The 20,178-nt window shown below is 39.2% G+C and overlaps 1 protein-coding gene across 7 annotated transcripts in view; it reads left to right on the forward strand.

The window, feature by feature from the left end:
- The window catches only part of RYR2 (ryanodine receptor 2), a 749,501-nt gene that overhangs the window by 510,604 nt on the left and 218,719 nt on the right, over positions 1–20,178 (forward strand). For all 7 annotated transcript variants that reach the window (XM_053207799.1, XM_053207801.1, XM_053207802.1 and 4 more), the window contains 4 exons: positions 3,007–3,811; positions 6,551–6,751; positions 13,166–13,271; positions 19,241–19,384. In XM_053207799.1, coding sequence (XP_053063774.1) covers positions 3,007–3,811; positions 6,551–6,751; positions 13,166–13,271; positions 19,241–19,384 — 1,256 coding nt within the window. The remainder of the gene's footprint in view (positions 1–3,006; positions 3,812–6,550; positions 6,752–13,165; positions 13,272–19,240; positions 19,385–20,178) is intronic.

The raw sequence follows: 20,178 nt of genomic DNA on the forward strand, positions 1-20,178 counted from the left end.
ATAAACTTTCACTATAGATCATGAAGAGTTTGAGTCATTTTCCCAAAATGTATGAAATACAAATGCACAAAAAAGAGTCACTAGAACCAGATATGCAGGCAAGGTGAGGACAGGAAAATAACAAAGCCCAGGGCGAGACTGGCACGGGGTCACTCACACCACATCGTTCTGTGTGGTTGGTAAAGTCCCACAGTGGCTTCAGGCTTCCTAGAAGCCAAAGAAAAATCTGATGAGTTCCCAAATTCAGCATAACAAAGGATGTGCCAGCTAGTGGCTGAGTAGAAGCTTTTTCTCATGCCCCAGTGACATGGCCAATAGTTAATACTTAACAGTTTGGGATGGCACTACATATATGTTAGTTCTCTGGTTCCTTCGTGACACATATCACTGTTCATAATTTACGTACTTTTTGGTTAAGATTTCCCTCCTCAGCTAGATGGTCAGCTCCCTTAGGGCAGGAATTGTGTCGATGTTGTTCACCATCGTATCACCAGTGCACAGTGCTTCATCCATAGTAGACTCTCTGTGTAATATTTGATGTATAAAAGAATGCTATTGACTTATGAAAAATATTTCTCCATTGAGGACTGTTAAAGAGTGCAAGGTATTATATTAGCTTTTAATGCAATAACAACCCCACGTCTCAGTGGCTTGTGAACAGACGTGAATCTTTTGCTCACGTTACGTGAGGTTGTTGGTCCGCTGTAGCTCTGCTCCAGGCTGTGGTGGGCTATGAGTGCAGACTTCCTCCTTCTTACCCTGAGACCCAAATTGATGGGGCAGCTCTGATCTGGGACATACAGTTTCCACGGCCAATGGTGGATGTACAGGAGGGTTAACAGACACTTCAGGTCTCTTAGAACTTCTTTTTGCTTGTGGCAGATGTTACATTCACTCACATTTTATTTATTTTATTTATGACTTGCCTAAGCAAGTCATATAGTCAAGCCCAAGCTAAGTAGGGCAGATCAGACTACCCCATATACAGGACAGACGGAAGAAGAGGGAGAATATTTACCAACAACAGTATGGCGTGTGCTAAGGAGGTGTTATATTTTATATTTAAACAGATAAAATAATGTCCTTGTAACAGATAGAATAACAAGTTATTTCTTTTGCTATCCTCCCAAGTAAACCCATAGCTTATTAAAGTATGAATATTGCTATAAGGAGTTGGTGTGCAAAGACAGATTAAAGTAGTTGAGGTATATGCTTTGGTTTGCCCTGACCTAAGTGTAGAGTCATGAGATGGAGACTATAGATCCTTCCAGAATTCTCTTATTCGTTCATTCCAGACATATATTAGTTCTCATTGTGTCCCTGGCATTGGATACTAAATGGTGTACAAAACAGATGGGACCCTTACCTTAAAAGATTTCATGGTCTAGTCGGGAAGAGAGGTGCTTTAAAGGAAGTAACAGGGTGCCCTAAAGTGAATAATAGGAGGTGGGTTGGAAGGGGCAGTAGCTAATGTAAATTGTGGAGTCCTTAGCTGTTTTTTCTAGAAACTGGCAGTCTGAGAGGAATTAGATGGTAGGCTAAGTTGTGTTCTTCACTAAGAAGCTAGAATGCAGAGGTTCTGTGTTGCTACGGTGAACAGGTTTGTATATTTTGACCATCAGCCAGGCTCATAGTCTTCTTGAGAGCCTGGAGGGCCTAGGTAAGACATGGGAATCATTGTCCGCTATACTTTGAGAGAGAAGGCCTGCTCAATTACACCTTCCCAAGAATTGGGTGCTAGCAGCCGGGCCCCACAGTTGTGTGGTTTCCCGGAGGCCTAGGTGAGTCATCATTTGCTTTGAGTTTCCGACTCGGAATGCTTCTGATGCTGAGATTTGGGCGGTAGGGTCTGGAATAGTTTTGCACCATCAAGCCACAGTGGCTTTTCATAGAATACCTGTGACCCGGGAAGCATAGACACAGTGGATGGGCATGGACAGGATAATCGAGTATGAAGGACGGTGACAGAGCTTAACAACAAATAATCACAAGTAATTACTCAGCTTCTACTGTGTATGAGGTTAACTGCTAGACGAATATTAATGAAGTCATATAATAACCCGTGTTCTGATGAGTTTATATTATAGTCTCACCAAGGACACTTTTCTAGATGAATGAGTCATTCCTTTTATTGTGAATATATCAAGTTTCTACTTTTAATTCTACAGTGTCACCCATGAGCAATCTTAATAATTTAAATAAATAGTGTAGAAACATTAGCACATCGAAAGGAATTACGTCCTCTTAAAATTGACTTCATTTTGAAAGGAATGGCTTTACTTTAGGCATATTCTGGCCATTTTAAGTTTTTTATGGGTTGGAAGGGCATGATACATTCTAGAAGCAAAATGGCCCAGCGTAGACTCAACTTCCCAGTAGAAACTTTGCTATGTGAAATATCACAAATAGTATTTTTTCACAAGCCATACATGCCCGATGGAAACCAGGGCTGCACTGGTCTAAGTCTGGGGCCGTGAGGGATGTGTAAGAAGGTACATCACTTCAGAAGCATTAGTCCTCCATTCTCTTACTTCTGACTGGTCAGGCGAATCACTAATCATAGGTCAGAGACAGGGACAACTTAGCCTAAGGAAAAGGTCTCTGGCTTTCTGGGGCAGCTTAGCCACGTTGGAAAAAGAGATTCAAGATTTTCTAAGGAGTGCTCAAATTCTGAAAGGAGAGGAGACACGGGTGCAGATCGAGACTCAGTGTCTACAAGAGGTGCCCCAAACCTGAGGGTGATTGATGGAGGATGAAGCAGCTTCAACCACTAGTGGTTAGAAATTTCCCACATAAAATTGCATATGGAGGAAAACTTGTAAAATACCTAGTACTGATGGAGAAAAAAAAAATACACCATCATGAAACCTGTCATAGAAAATCGGGAACAAAAATACGTTTCCGTAACTTTTTGAAATTTATGAGGTACTTAGATCTCTCCTGTGATGCAGAGTTTTTAGAACTTTTCCCCACCTGACCTTGCTACCACTCTCCTCCTTTGTACAGATCTGTTGACATACTGGAGCTGACAGAGCAGGAAGAGCTGCTGAAATTCCACTACCACACGCTCCGGCTTTACTCCGCCGTCTGCGCCCTCGGGAACCACCGGGTGGCGCATGCGTTGTGCAGCCACGTGGACGAACCCCAGCTGCTCTACGCCATCGAGAACAAGTACATGCCCGGTTTGCTGCGGGCCGGCTACTATGACCTGCTGATTGACATCCACCTGAGCTCCTACGCCACTGCCAGGCTCATGATGAACAGTGAGTTCATCGTGCCCATGACGGAGGAGACCAAGAGCATCACCCTCTTCCCTGATGAGAACAAAAAGCATGGCCTCCCGGGGATTGGCCTCAGCACCTCCCTCAGGCCACGGATACAGTTTTCCTCGCCCAGTTTTGTGAGCATCAATAACGACTGCTACCAATACAGTCCAGAGTTCCCGCTGGACATCCTCAAGGCCAAAACCATTCAGATGCTGACAGAAGCTGTTAAAGAGGGCAGCCTGCATGCCCGGGACCCCGTGGGGGGCACCACTGAATTTCTCTTTGTACCTCTCATCAAGCTTTTCTATACTCTGCTCATCATGGGGATCTTCCACAATGAGGACTTAAAACACATCTTGCAGCTGATAGAGCCCAGTGTGTTCAAGGAAGCCGCCACTCCAGAAGAAGACACTGAGGCTCTGGAGAAAGAGCCCTCCATGGAAGACTCCAAGCCAGAAGGAGCTGGAGAAGAAGAAGCCAAAGGGGGTAAGAGGCCCAAGGAAGGACTGCTCCAAATGAAACTGCCTGAGCCAGTTAAATTGCAGGTAATCAGAAAACAAAACAAAAGGAAAAAACAAACAACAACAAAATTTTTTTTAGTGAATTTCAGGGTCACTAACTATTACGGTATTGATATTTGCCTTTGTCTCTTTTCCTCTTGGTGGTGAGGGAGGGGTGTGTGTGTATTTTTGTGTTTGTGTATGATGATCGTTTTTCATAAAATTAACCAACTTCCTGTTGTGTTTTGGGATGTGCCAGTATAATTTTCTTGCATTTAGAATGGAATTCATGACTGGGGCGCCTGGGTGTCTCAGTCAGTTAAGCGTCCGACTTCAGCTCAGGTCATAATCTCACGGTTCGTGGGTTCCAGCCCTGCACTGGGCTCTATGCTGACATCTCAGAGCCTGGAGCCTGCTTTGGATTCTGTGTCTCACTCTCTCTCTCTCTCTCTGTCTCTGTCTCTCTCTCTCTCAAAAATAAATAAGCATTAAAAAAATTAGAATGCAATTCATGAATTTTCCAATGGTGTCAGTTGACAATAGTTGATAAGAAATACATTTAGTGATTTGGGTGTGTGTGTCTAGCACTTTTTCTCCTCCTCTTCGTTAGCAGTTTCTCTTTTATTTCTGCAGATGCATTTGTTGGAATGCCTGAAACAGAAGGGACCCCTTACCCCCTTCCTACCCTGCCCCCACTCTCACTAGCCATAGAACACTTTGTTACCAGTAGGTGTGCCCATTCTCACACAGCAAGATTTTGCTTCCTGCATGTATGTTTCTAAGGAATTAAAGACATTGCCTGTTTCTTGTGCTTATCAAGATGTCTGAAAGATCCTTTCTTAACATGTCTTCAGTCCGTAAGAGTCCATTTGATGTTTGCATCATTGACAGGCTCTTTTACTTTTCAGTCCTAAGTCAGCATTGATTGAGGTCTTCCTTTGAGCCAGACGTGTGGTTCTGGGTGGAGGAAAAATTTGCCAGCTGTACCTTCCAGACATTCACAGTCTCTAAGGGAAATATACGTGTATTTATCTATTTCTGTTAAAATATTTTATTGATAATTGCATTAAATGATCTGAAGGAAAAGAATGAATTACCAGAAAAAAGAAAATCTCAACTGGATTACCGTGAGAAAGGTGAGGGAGTCCTCTGTGAGATGGTGACTTTTAATTGGAGTTCAGATGGATGGGCTAGAGTCCAGTAGATGTAAAGAAGGAGTAGGAAGAGTGTTCTAGGAGCTTTTAGCACAGAGCACAACAAAGGTTCTGAGGCAGAAAAAGGCCATTTAATCTAATTAGCTAAGGAAAGAGGGTGAGATAGGCAGGAGGCAGGTAACATAGAATCCAGGCATTTGACAGACTTTAGATGTTATCCTGAGTTCATTTAAAACCATTAAATAATTTTAACTTTTTTTAATGTTTATTTATTTTGAGAGAGAGAGAGAGACAGAGCATGAGCAGGGGAGGGGCAGAGAGAGAGGGAGACACAGAATCAGAAGCAGGCTCCAGGCTCTGAGCCTTCAGCACAGAGCCCAGTGCTGGGCTTGAACCCGCGAGGGAGATCATGACCTGAGCTGAAGTTGAATGCTCAACCGACTGAGCTACCCAGGCGGCCCAACCATTGAATAATTTTAACAAGGGAATTTGATTCTAAAAATTTAATTGTAGCTGCTGTGATGAAAACTGATAAGGAGAAGAGCTAGTCCTCCAGAGTCCACTCAGTCGAGAGGCTGTCACGCTGGTCCAGACCCAAGGGGACGGGGCTTGCACTGGGGTGGGGTGAAGGAGATGAAGAGGGGAGTGGATGCTAGGGCTACATCAGAGCTGGCATTGGCAGAAACGTCCCTGCTGTGGTTTTAAAGTTCCCTTTAACACTGCTTTGTATTTATATCACAGTTGGTATTAACTATATTTAAGTGCTTTCCGAAACATGGGCAGAGCATTCTCTTGTAGGCATATTTCTACCAACATATTCTCTCAGTTAAAAATCCTTTCAGCTGAGGTGCCTGGTGGCTAGTTGGTTAAACATCTGACTTTGGGTTTCATCTCAGGTCTTCATCTTGCACTTTATGTGTTCAAGCCCTGTGTCGGGCTTCACACAGCGTAGAGCCTGCTTGGGATTCCCTGTCTCTCTCCGTCTCTCTCCATCCCTACCTTGCTTGTGCTGTCTTTCTCTTTCTCTCCAAATAAATAAATACGCTTAAATCCTTTTGACTTCCGGTTGGAGAATACCCAACTTGGCATTTAATGAATGAACAGTGAAACCACTTAATTAATTTACATGCAGAGTGTGGAGGTGCACAGTTCTAGAATTAGTATAGGAGCTCAATAATGTCCTCAGGAAGCCAGCTCTTAATATTTTCCTGTGCTCCTTAGTCTTCGGTTTTCATCCTAAAGTGAAACAGTCATGTCACTCATTACCCAGTTAAACCCAGTTTGAAAAGAGAGTGTTCTAGTCTGTTATTATTGGTGTGAAATCTTTCCCACGAGACTCCTCACTGAGTTCGCCTTATATATCTCATTTGCCTTAGCCTCGGTAGCTGCCGAGGAGGCCAGGGCAGTAAGTGTCCACCAACGGGGCATGCATTTACCCTTTTAAGCTTAGAAAAATTGTAGGTTTTATCCCCTGGGACCAAGCACAGTGCTGCCTACACAGAATCAGAATTCTGTTCATAGAAGAGTTGATACTATAGAAGAGAAGATACCTGCGTGTCTGCCACAGGTACACATTAACTACTTAAGATTCCTGAATTCACCCCTGATGTCTTGTTCATCATCTTTTCAGATGTGTCTGCTGCTCCAGTACCTCTGTGACTGCCAGGTCCGACACCGGATAGAAGCCATCGTGGCCTTTTCAGATGACTTTGTAGCCAAGCTCCAAGACAATCAGCGCTTCCGTTACAATGAAGTTATGCAAGCTTTAAACATGTCGGCCGCGCTCACTGCCAGGAAGACAAAGGAATTTCGATCCCCACCTCAGGAACAGGTACAAGAATGAAATGGAAATTCTTCCCTTTTTACTTTAGGCTTTAGTTCATTCAGGATCCGTACATCGTGAAATTACAGTATAAATTACAAGTGGTTTTTTTTTCCCCTGTTCTCCTTAAACTAGCCAAGTGGATTTAGTAATTCTTAGTTTCACCAAAGGAAAAGAAAAATCTTCTCAGTTTAAACAAATGAGAGATTTATTGAAAGGTATCATGTGTACCATAGACTCTTCGAGGAGACCTGTGTGCCAGACCCTGAAGTTCTACATGTAGAGACAGTACCCAGGGGCGCCTGGGTGGCTCAGTCAGTTAAGTGTCTGACTTCGACTCAGGTCGTGAGGTCACAGTGGGTTTGAGCCTCACGTCGGGCTCCGTGCTGACAGCTCAGAGCCTGGAGCCTGCCTCAGATTCTGTGTCTCCCTCTCTCTCTGCTCACACTCTGTCTGTCTCTCTCTCAAAAATAAGTAAACATTAAAAAATTAATTAAAAAAGAAACCATATCCAACCACAAGTGGATCTTCTTTGGCTGACCTGGCACCACCCAGTGAAAAAGAACCCTTCACTTCTGTGACTCAATGTCAGACCTTTTCTGTTTGGTCTCTCCTGAAAGACCAAATGTCACTACTGCTGCCAGGCTTGCTGAGAGATTGATCACCTGTTTATGATATCCAAACCCAGATCTGCCTAGGTACAGCAGAATCAAGGGCACATGCCTGAACTAAACAATTAGCTGGTTTAGAATCTACTTCCAGATGGGATGCACACTATCTTCAGTATCTTACCCTGACCTTTTCTCTATGTATCAAGATATTTCCAAATGAAAATGTTTGTGGACTAATTGAAGAATTTATGTTTTCTCACCAGAATGCAGTTTCTTTGAGGGAAGGGACATGGAATTTTGTTTATTGCCACAAATAGCATTTATGGAGCAGAAAACAAGACCAGGCTCCCCCAAATCAACTCCATTCGTTAAACCGCTATTGGGAGCTCCTGCTTCTAGAAAAATGGAGTATGTGTGCCTTTCCCTGTTCTTCTAAGTACAACTGTCACCCTGGAAATTACATAAAAGACAACATACAAAGACTCTGAAAGATAGAAAACAGGAGACTGACTATGGAACTTGGGACTTGAGAAACAACATGGTGGCGAGTCCCCTGGATTTTCTTTTCCCCTCATCTATGCCAGACTTGGAGCTAAAGAAGCTGGCAACCGAGAAATGCTGATGGGCACCGACAGGAAAAGCCCCGACAAAAGCCTTCTTTGTCCAGCCAGAAGACCAAGAAAACCATCTCTCTAGCAAAACTGAAAGCTTTTAGGTACTCACCGTACTACATCAGCCAAACACCAGTCCAAACTGCCCCACCCAGCGAAGACTGAGTGGGAGCCTAGCCTGCCACCCTCATCAGGCTGTAATGAGGTGCCCCGGCTGGAACTGTGAGGAGCTGAGACTTTTCCCAGCTGGGTGGTAATGAGGCTTGCGTCTTCCAAAGTGTCAGGAGAGGCTAGGGAGGGAGAAGTACCAAGGCACTCTTGCCCTTTCCAGCCGGGGTTGTGTGGGTACAGGTCTAGGGGGAACTGGTCTCCCAAACTGCCCAGTGGGAACAAGACCTTCTTTCCTCAAGTGCTCGTGGAGGCCGAGTGGGGAAATGGTCTTCTGCTCCCACCTGGAAGTAACAAGGAACAGGGCAGGTTAAACTCTTCTCCTGCTAGCTACTGTCAGAAGAAGCTGGAAATTTAAGATCGAGAAGTCTCATAGTACCAAAATGCCCAGGTTTCAGTTAAAAAAAAAAAAAAAATCACTCATCATATCAAGAACCAAGAAAACCTTGAATGAAAAAAGACAATCACTAGATACCAACTCGGATGATCTCCAGCTCATGAAGATTTCAGTTTCTCTGACCAGGCTTTTAAAGCAGCCATCATAAAGCTTCCAAATGGAAAAAAAAAAAAAAAAGTCTTCACAAAGAAAGAAACATAGGAACAAGAACCAAACGGAAATTTTAGAAATGAAAAATAGCCAAAATAAAGAAACCTTTAATGGATACACTGAACAGCAGAAAGGAGACAGAGAAAAGAATCATTGAACTAAAGAGGGAATAATAAGAATCACCTACCCAGTCTGAAGAACAGAAAACAAACTGGAAAAGAAAATGAAGCTTTAAGAACCAGTGAAAATATAACAAAACATCAAACATTCATGACACTGGAGTCCTAGGAATAGGAGAAAGAGGGGGAACTGAAAAAAAAAAAAAACAACCTTGGAAAAAATAAAAGTTGAAACTTTTCAAGTTTGGCAAAAGATACAAAGAAAAAGACTCAAGGGGCACCTGGGTGGCCCAGCTGGTTACGTGTCTGACTCTTGATTTCAGCTCAGGTTGTGATTTCAAGTTTGTGAGTTTGTGAGTTTGAGCCTTGAGTCGGGCTCTGTGCTGTCAGCGCGGAGCCTGCTTGGGATTCTCTCTCTCCATCTCTCTCTGCCCATCCCCCACTATTTGTCTTTCTCAAAAATAAATAAAGAAACTTATAAAAAGAGAGAAAGAGGGAGAGAGACTCAAGAAGCTGAATAAACCCTAAACAGAATACCCGAAGATATCTAAATCAAGATATACCATAGTCCAACTTCTGAAAATGAGAGACACAGAAAAAAATCTCACAAGCAGTGAGAAAGAAATGACACTTAGAGGGAAAAAACAATGTGAGTGACCAAGATTTCAGACCACAAATCATGTAGGCCAGATGGAGGCAGCACACTGGTTTTCAACTGAAAAAAAGACTGAAAACCCAGAACTCTATAGGCAATGAAAATATCCTTCAGGAATGCAGGGGAAATCAAGACATTCTCAAATGGAGGCAAAGAATGAGATTTGGACTACAGCAGGCCAACCCTGAAGGAAAGCCTAAATGAAGTCCTTTAAATGGAGAGAAAATGACAATAGAAGAAAATTTGGAAAATCAGGAATGAAGAAAGAACAATGGAAGGTGTTAAAATAGGAATAAATACAATGTATCTTCCCTTTTCTTTTGGGTTCTCTGTTTTTAAAAAAAATTTTTTAATGTTTATTTATTTATTTATTTATTTTTTTTGAGAGACAGACAGACATGAGCCAGGGAGGGGCAGAGAGAGAGGGAGACACAGAATCTGAAGCAGGTTCCAGGCTCCAAGCTGTCAGCCCAGAGCCCGACATGGGGCCCGAATCCAAGAACTGTGAGATTATGACCTGAGCTGAAGTTGGACGCTTAACCGACTGAGCCACCCAGGCCCCCCAAGTTTCTCTCTCTTTTTTTTTAAATGTTTATTTTTGAGAGAGAGAGAGAGAGGGAAACAGAGGATCTGAAGTAGGCCCTGCGCTGACAGTAGAGAGCCTGATGAGGGGCTCACACTCGCAAACTATGAGATCATGACCTGAGCCAAAACCAAAAGTTGGACGCTTAACCAACTGAGCCACCCAGGCGCCCCTCCTTTTGAGTTTTCTAGATTATATTTGATGGATGAAGCAAAAATGATAGAGCTCTCTGCTGTGTTCTAGATGTATTTATAGGTAATATTTAAGACATTTGTATTTTAAATGAAGGAGAATAAGGGGTATAAAAGGGAGATGAGTTTTCTGTGCTTCAAACTGGTAAAATGTTGATGCCAGTAGGCTGTGATGAATTATGTACGTATATTGTTATATCCAGAGCAACCACTAAAAAAAACTATGCATAGAGATATACTAAAAAAAATGCCAGGGATAATTCAAAACGAGATCCTAAAAATAGTTCAAGGAACCCACAGCAAGTTGGGAAAAATAAAGCAGAACAAACAAAAAACATGAAATTACAGACTTAAGTCATATCAATAAAGGCTTGAACATTACTCCAATTAAAAGAGATTGGCCGAGTGGATTATATAAAACTTGGCCTAACCATCTGCTGTTAGGTTACGTCTATGAGATGTTTCTCTGATGAGGTATTTCTAGGAGCAGTTTATATCACATAGAATGATGTAGATAGGTTGAAAGTGAAAGGTTGAAAAAAGATATATTATGAAACACTGAAAGAAAGTAAGAGCGACTCTATCAGAGTAAAGAAATTACCAGAGGCAGACAGGAACATTACACAATGCTGTAAGAACCTACCAAGAAGGCAAATGCACAGGTACTGCCTACAGCCGAAAAATATGTGAAGTCCACACAGAACCGAAAGAAGTAGATAAATACACAATGATAGTTGGAGACCTCAGCACTCCTCTTTCAGTAATCGTTAGAAAAGCTAGGCAAAAGTCAGCAAGAACATAGGAAAATGCGACTCTGTCATCACCAAACAGGGTCTTTGGATATTTGTATAACACTCCACCCAACAACATCATACATATTTTTTTTTTCAAGTGTCCATGAAACATTCTCAAAGATGGACTGTATCCTGGGCCTTAAACAGCCTAAACGGATTTAAAAGTGTTTAAATTTTTTCATACAGAGTCTTTTTCCTGACCACGGTAAAGTCAACTTAGAAATCAATAAAAGACAGAAAACGGAAAAATCTCCAAATACTTGGAAACTAAACAACACAATTGTAAATAACTCATAGTGTAAGGAGGAAGTCTTAAGGAAAATTTAAAAATCATTCAACTGAGGGGCGCCTGGGTGGGTCCCTTGGTTAAGTGTCTGACTTCGGCTCAGGTCATGATCTCGCAGTTCATGAGTTGGGCTCTGTGCTGACAGCTCAGAGTCTGGAGCCTGCTTGGGATTCTGTGTATCCCCTCTTTCTCTGACCCTCCCCCTCTCGCTCTATCTCTCTCTCTCTCTCTCAGATAAATAATAAAACATTAAAAAAATGTTTAAATCAATGAACTGAAAAAAATGAAAGTAATCACATATCAAAATTTGTGGGAACAGCTAACACAGTGCTGAGAGGATAATTTATGACATTAAATATTTACATTTAAAAAGAGAAAAACACTCAGTAATCTCAGTTGACATCACAAGCATTTGGGAAAAAAAAAAAAGAGTAGGGGTGCCTGTGTGGTTCAGTTGGTTGAGTGTCCGACTTTGGCTCAGGTCATGATCCTGTGGTTCGTGAGTTTGAGCGCCACGTCGGGCTGACTCCAGTTCAGAGCCTGGAGCCTGCTTCAGATTCTGGGTCTCCCTCTCTCTCTACCCTTCCCCCAACATCCTCTCAAAAATAAATAAACATTAAAAATTTTTTTTTTAAAAAGAGTGAAATAAACCCAAAGCAAGCAGAAGGAAGGCAATAACATAAAGGCAGAAATCAATGAAAATGAAAACAGGACAACAATTGAAAAAAAATTAATGAATCCAAAAACTGGTTATTTAAAAATATCAACAAAATCTACAAAACACTGAAAAGACTGACAAAGGTAAAAGACACAAATTATCAGAAATGAAATGAAGGATCACTACAGACCCTGAGGACATCAGAAGGATCATATAGGAATATATGCATGCATTCTGTGTGATTCCATTTATGTAACGTTCTTGAAATGACAATAATACAGAAATGGATAACAGTCAATTAGTGATTGACAGGAATAAAGGATGAGGAGCAAATAGGAGGGAAGTGGATGTGGTTATAATGGTATAGCAGGAAGGATCCTTGAGGTGCTAGAATTGTTCTCTATCTTAACTATCAATGTCAGTCTCCTGGTTGTGATTCTGTACTACTGTTTTGTAAGATGTTACCTTTGGGGGGATTGAGTAAAGGGTATATGTTATCTCTTTGTGTTATTTCTTAAAATAGCATAGGAATCTACAGTTCTCTCAAAATAAAAGTTAAACAAAAAATTCATGTAAAAAATTCTAAAAAGAAAACAGTTGTTTCTTCGGGGGAATTTGTGAAACAGCAACATTCCTTTCTTTTCTTCATTCAGAAGTGTAATAGTTCTATGTCTGAAGCTAAAACCAATTGAGGATTGTTTCTTGAATTTGGTTAATTGAACTATTAATGTTATTAAAAAGCAAGTTTCCATTATATTACTTTTCTATCGTATTTACAATTTTTTTGCCTTTGCTACTATATCCTTCTCAAAAAGAATTCTTTAAAATATTCAGTGAAGTTTAGAAATTAGTTAGAAAAAAGGAAATCTAGGAAAAGCACAAGAAAATATTTTTAAAAATAACATTTAGATTTTAGTTGATTTAAGAACCCTAAGTATACAAGGGTCTAACATATTGTGGATTTGAAAAAGAGGAAGCAAATTATATAACTATGTTGCAACAAGCGAGGCTTTGAATAGTTCTATTTATTTTGTGGTATTTGTTATACTGAGTGATAATGACTTTTCATCTTTTGGACTGCAGTTTATGAATATTCAAAGATTGAACATCTTTGGTGTTTATGATCTTTGCTGTGTCTTTCCTGATGTCACTTTTCTTTTACTCTTGTTCTTCCTCTTTCTTGTTTGTCCAAACTTTCAGATCAATATGCTTCTCAATTTTAAGGATGACAAAAGTGAATGTCCATGTCCTGAAGAAATCCGAGACCAGCTCTTAGATTTTCACGAAGATTTGATGACACATTGTGGTAATGTCTTCTTGACTTACAGCTCTTTTTAAATGTGTTATTGATTGATTAATTGATAATTGACATACCACCACTACATAATTTTAGAATATACAGTGTGATGGTTTGATTTGCATATCTTATGAAATGATTGCCATAATAGGTTCTGCTAAGCATCCATCTTCTCATATAGATGCATTAAAATTTTACAAGGAAGAATAACGGGAAAACTTTTTTTCCTTGTGATGAAAACTCTTAGGATTTACCTTCTTAACAATTTTCCTGTATTTCATACAGCAGGGTTACCTATAGTCATCATGCTGTACGTTGCATACCTAGTACTTGTTTAACCTAAAGCTGGGAGTTTGTACCTTTTGACCAGTTTCCTTCAATTCCTCTCTCCCCACTCCCCACTTCTGATAACAAGTCTGCTTTCTTTTTCTCTGAGTTTGTTGTTTGCTTATGTGTTTGTTTTGGTTTTTAGGTTTTATATATAAGTGAGATCATACAATATTTCTCTTTTTCTGTCTGGCTTATTTCTCGTAGCATAATGCCTTCATGTTCTGTCTTTGTTATCACAGATGGCAGTATTTCCCAGTTTTCTGGCTAAATAATATTCCGTAGTATGTATATACCACAACTTCTTTATCCATTCATTTCCAGAGGGACACTTACATTGTTTCCATGTCTTGGCTATCGTAAACAATGCTCCTATGAACATGGGGTGCAGATTCCTTTTCCAAATTAGTGTTTTTGTTTCATTTGGATATGTTTTAAGAAGTGGGTTACTAGATCATATGGTAGTTCTATTTTTAAAATTTTGTGAGGATCCTCTATACTGTTTTCCACAATAGCTGTACCAATTTACAATTCATCAGCAGTGTGCAAGGTATTCTGTTCTCCACATGCTCACCAGCATTTTGTTAATCTTTTGCCTTTTCAGTGGTGGGCATTCTAATAGGTGTGAGGTGCTTTGCTACCTGATTATGGTTTTGATTTACTTCTCTCTAATGACCAGTGATGATGTTGAGCATCTTTTCATGTACCATTTGGCCTTTCATATGTCTTTTTTGGAGCTGAAGAAATGTCTATTCAAGTCCTTTGCCCATTTTTTAATTGAGTTGGGTTTTTTTGTTTTGTTTTGTTTGCTGTTGAGTTATAGAAGTTCTTTATATGTTTTGGGTATCAACTCCTTATCAGATATATAGTTTGAAAACATTTTTCCCCATTTTGTAGGTTGTCTTTTCACTTGGTTAGTAGTTAATTTGATGTAGTCCCATATGTTTATTTTTGATATTGTTGCTTGTGGTTTAGGTGTTATATCCAAAAAATTATTACCAAGACCCATATCAAAGAGCTTTGTTGCTCTGTTTTTTTTTTCTAGAAGTTTCATGATTTGGGGACAAACATTTTTTTGGTTGAATCTTTAGGATTTTCTATATAAAAATCATGTTGTCTGCAAATAGAAACCATTTCATTTATTCCTTTCCAATTCATGTACCTTTTATTTCTTTTTCTTCCCTAATTGTTCTATCTAGGACTTTCAGTACTGTGTTGAATAGGAATGGTGAGAGTGGGTAACTTTGTTCTGTTCCTAATCTTAGAGGGAACATTTTTAATATTTCACCATTGAGAAATAAAAGCTATGGGTTTGTCATATTGGCCTTTGTTATGTTGAGATATATTTCTTCTGTGCCTAATTTGTTAAGAGTTTTTATCATGAGTGCATGTTAAATTTGGTTGAGTGTTCTTTCCAACGTGCCTACAGAAATGATCATATGATTCTTTTCTTTCATTCTATTATTGTGGTGTATCACGTTGATTGTTTTGCATATGTTGAACTATCCTTGAATCCCAGGGATAAATCATGCTTGATCATGGAGAATGATCCTTTAAATATGCTGTTGAATTCAATTTCCTGGTATTGAGAAATTTTGCATCTCTATATGTCAGGGATAATGTCCTGTGGCTTTCTTTTCTGGTAGTGTTCTTTGCAGTTTTGGTGTCAGGATAATGCTGGCCTAGTAAAATGAGTTTGGGAGTGTTTCCTCCTTTTTGATTTCTTTGGAAGAGTTTAAGAATTGCTGTTAATTCTTCTTTAAATGTTTGATAAAATTCACCAGTAAAGCCTTTCTTCATTGTGAGATATTTGAGTACGGATTCATTTTCCTTAAATTGCTCTATTCAGAGTTTCCATTTCTGTCTTGGTAAGGTGTATGTTTCTAAGAACTTTTCCATTTCTTCTAGGTTGTCCACTTTGTTTGCTTATAATCTTCATCGTAACCTTTTATAATCTTTAGAATTTCTGTGGTATCTTTTTCATGTTTTCATTTACAATGTCTCCTTTATCATTTATATTGTTGTTAACTTTAGTCCTGTTTCCTCCCCCTGGCCTTGGTTAGTCTACCTAAACGTTTGTCACTTTTGTTGGGTTTTTTTAAAGAAATAACTCTTATTTTGGTTAATCTTTTCTATTGTTTTTTGATCTATACGTCATTTATTTCTGCTCTAATCTTTAATATTTCCTTTCTTCTGCTAACTTTAGGCTCTGTTCATTCCTCTTTTTCTCGTTCCTTAAGGTTACACTTCGGTTTATTTGGGATCTTTCTTGCTTCTTAATGTAAGCACTTATGTATTGCTATGAACTTCCCTCATAGAACTGCTTTAGTTGCCCCCATAAATTCTGGCATGTTGTGTTTCCAGTTTTATTTGTCTCATTAAATTTATTTCCCCTTTAACTTATTCTTGGATTCATTGGTTATTCAAGAGAATGCTGTTTAATTTCCCTGTGCTCATGAATTTTCCAGGTTTCCCCCTGTCATTGATTTCTGATTTCATGCCTTGTGGTCAGAGAAGATAACCAGTATCATCAGCCCTCTTGAATTTACTAAGACTTGTTTTATGGCCTAGCACGTATTCTATCCTAGAAAATGTTCCATGTGCACTTGAGAAGAATGTGTATTCTGCTGTTGTTTAATAGGATGTTTTCTTTATGTCCTCTAGGTCATTTGATCTGTACTGTTGTTAAAATCCACGCTTTCCTTATTGATTCTGTCCTGGATGATCTATTCATTGTAGAGAGTGGGGTATTAAAGTCCCCACCTATTATTGTATTACTCCTTATTTCCCCATTTAGTTTTGTTTTTGTTTTTGTTTTTGTTTTTTACCTTTTGCTTTATACATTTAAGTACTCCAGTGTTGGGTGCATAAATATTTATAGTTGTTATATCTTATTGATGTATTGACCTCTTTATCATTATATAATGACCCTCTTTGCCTCATTTTACCATTTTTAGTTTAACGTCTCTTTTATCTGATGAATGTATAGCTTCCTGTGGTATTTTATTTTGGTTTGATTATGTTTTGGTGGGAGTTGTTGGTTTTTATTATTATTATTATTTTTAGTTATTTGCTTGAAATGCCATTTTTTCATCCCTTCACTCTTGGTCTTTGCCTTTAAGGCTAAAGTGAATCTCTTATGGGCAGCATATGGTTGGATCTTATTTTTATTCAGCTATTCTGGGTCTTTTAGTTGGAGAATTTTATACATTTACATTTAAAGTAATTATATTGCAAATAAGGACTTACTATTACTATTTCATTATTTTTTGGGTTGTTTTGTAAATCAACTTTTCCTTTTTATTTATCCTGCTGTATTTTGTGTTTTTGTGTTGATATCTTTTGTTATGAGTATGCTTGCCTTTTTTCTTGTGTTCTTTTGTATAATTATTATAAAATTTTCCCTTGTGGTCACCATGAGATTTATGTAAAATACCGTAAAGTTATAACAACATATTTTAATTCATTTAAAAAAGCTAATTTTAAAGAAGAATCATGAGTTATGCACCACTATTACCTTACTGTAAAATCTAATTTTGATTATATGCTTACCATTACTGGTAATATTTATGCTACCTTTTTGTGTTTTTATGATCTTAATTAGAGTTTTTTGACTTCCATTCAAAGAACTCCCTCTGACATTCCCTATAAGGCAGATTTGGTGGTAATGAACTTCCTTAGCTTTTGTTTATTGGGGAAAGTATCTATCCCTCCTCTTTTTCTGAAGGACAGTGTTGCTGGGTATGGAATTCTTGGCTGATAGTTATTTTCTTTCAGTGTTTTGAATAAGTGGTCCCATTCTCTCCTGTCCTGACAAGTTTCTGATGAGAAATTTGCCAGTGTTCTTATGGGAGATCCCTTTTACATAACTTCTCTCTTTTGCTGCTTTTAAAATTCTTTTCTTGCCTTTGCTTTTTGACATTTTAATCATAATGTGTCTCAGTGTAGCCTTCTACAGGTTCAACACCTTTGGGGTCTTTTGGGCCACATGGATCTGCATGTCCATTTCTCTCCCCAGATTTGGGAAGTTTTCAGCCATTATTTAAATATACTTTCTGGCCCTTGTGCTTTCTCCTTTTGGAATTCCCACAATGTGAATATTGTTTCTTTCCATTTTGTCCCATAAATCTCATAGGTTTTCTTCAGACTGCATGATTTCAATCGACCTATTCTTCAGGTTTTTGATTCTTCTTCTGCATATTGAGTCTACTTTTGAAACTCTCAGTCAAATTCTTCAGTTACTGTATTTTTCAACTCTAGGATTTCTGTTTATTCGTTTTAATGATTACTGTTTCCTTGTCAAACTTCTTGTTTTGAACTGTTTTCGTAATTTTGTTGAGCCATCAATGTGTATTTTTCATACACATGTACTGATACCAAAGTTAATATAAATGTAAATAGGCTCAGAAATATACATGATGCCTTTTAGGAGTCCATATAAGAATATTTACTATGCCAAAATGGTTAACTGACCCTGTGTGGGAAGTCATAAAAAGTAGAGAGATCACAAAGGCTTTAGTACTAAGCAGGAGATAACCAACATCTTATTTTTATTTTTTCTCTTTTCTTCAGTGGCAGGGAATGGGAAGGGGGGATTGGGACATGTAACCAGATGCTTCTGGCAAAGAGATGAGAGTTAGGTTGATTTGGTCTAAAGATATTTGATCACAAATAGTTGTATTTAAACCAGTTGTGGGGCACTTTTTAGGACTGGCCTAAGAAATGTGGCACATATCTTTTGAAATTAATTAATGCTTAAGGAAATCCTTTGTTAAGTTATATGTCAGTAGCCCAAATCTATTAAGGGAGCTTTCCTCACCTTTCATTCTAAGAACTTTTAAAATAGAATTGACTTGTTCTCAACATGTGGTGCTTTTTCCCTTTAAGCAGTGATAGGAACAAACTGTCCCAGTGACAGAGAATTAATTAGTCATTTATTAGTCATTTGTTAAGTGATATATAGCACCAGTGGCGTTATTTTTATTTTAGTTTAGTGAAGAGAATACAAGCATAACCTTGCATATTAATTTAACTTATGAACGAAGAAGACTAAATGAGTGCAAGAAAAGTTATACTATATATCTGTTATAAATAAAGGGATGCTCTAAAATGATAGGATTATTGCTTAAGACGTAAAACATTTCACTGGGTTAGGATAGCTAATTATGTCTACCATCTTTTCTCTCAATTTGTTAAAATACCACTGTGATTTTTAGAGGCAATTGAGGTGGCTGACACTTCAGGAGACTTTTTTGGGAGGGCAAAGCTGTAAGTTTGTGCAAATAGCACCTGAAGTCAGACATGCCTGAGGGTCAGCCTAAGGGTCAGACTAAATAGCAGAATTGATCTGGACTCTTAAGAGTGTTTTTTTGTTCTCTGTCTCATTTTATAATTTGTCTCAGCTGCTAATAGCCCTGGGCCTATTGGAACAGGAGAAAAAGAGAAAGGAGGACGTAGAGGCCAGTGTGTGGATTTTACCTGAGAGCTAGTGAAAGAGTGCTTAACTCGTGTCTTGTCAAATGTTCTTGACGTGACAGCATTGCTTTAAGCTATGTGTGGATAAGTTGCAAAACCAGAGCATTTTTCTCCTAAATGTATTTCTTTCAAACACATTTTTCTTTTCTTCGTTCTCTTTGCTTTTCTCACACCAGGAATTGAGCTGGATGAAGATGGGTCTCTTGATGGAAACAGTGACTTAACAATTAGAGGACGCCTGCTGTCCTTGGTAGAAAAGGTGACATACCTGAAGAAGAAACAGGCCGAAAAACCAGTTGAGAGTGGCTCCAAGAAGTCCTGTAAGCAGTATGGAAGGAAACTGGCAAAGCAACCCAACTGCTGACATTTATTTCTCCTTTGAGCTAACATCATACTAGATGAGCCAGTGAGAAAATTGAGTTTGCAGCTTCTCAGAATCAGATTCTTTTTCTTAAAGCGTATTTACTAATTTTGAGAGGAAGAGAGAGACAGAGAGCAGGGGAGGGGCAGAGAGAAGGACAGATGATCCGAAGCAGGCTCCAGGATAACAGCGGAGAACCCAATGTGGGGCTCGAACTCACGAACCGTGAGATCGTGACCTGAGCTGATCGGAGCTGAAGTCGGGTGCCTTAACCGACTGAGCCCCCCGGGCACTGCTAAGAATCACATTCTCAAGTAGATGTCTATGGCCGCCAGAAGTAGAGAGGAGCATCCAACTGTATTTGTAGGAACGGATGGAGAGGTAGCAGTATTATAAGGATGGATGGGCTCCCTAGAGGACCAAAAATTTAGGTATTTGATCAGGGACTATCAAGAGAAGGTACAAAGTGGGTAATTTAGCTTTCATGTCTAAATATTATGCTATTGACTTTCAAATGTTCTTGCACCAAGTTAAGCTTTTTTGTTAAAGTTTAGATAGTATCTGTAACTATATTTTGGTTCTGTGATATTTCCTGAACCGTTACGCGTTTCTGATGTATTTTTATCCTATTTAACTGAAGAGTAACAGCCGATACTCAGAAAATGAATACGCACACTGGGGCTGTGAGTCTCAGGCATGGCACTGGCCCAGGAGGGGTTCAAGTAGTGGGTTGATGAGATCCTTCTTACTCGC

Source organism: Acinonyx jubatus, chromosome D2 (genome assembly GCF_027475565.1).
Source record: "Acinonyx jubatus isolate Ajub_Pintada_27869175 chromosome D2, VMU_Ajub_asm_v1.0, whole genome shotgun sequence".
Lineage (NCBI taxonomy): Eukaryota > Metazoa > Chordata > Mammalia > Carnivora > Felidae > Acinonyx > Acinonyx jubatus.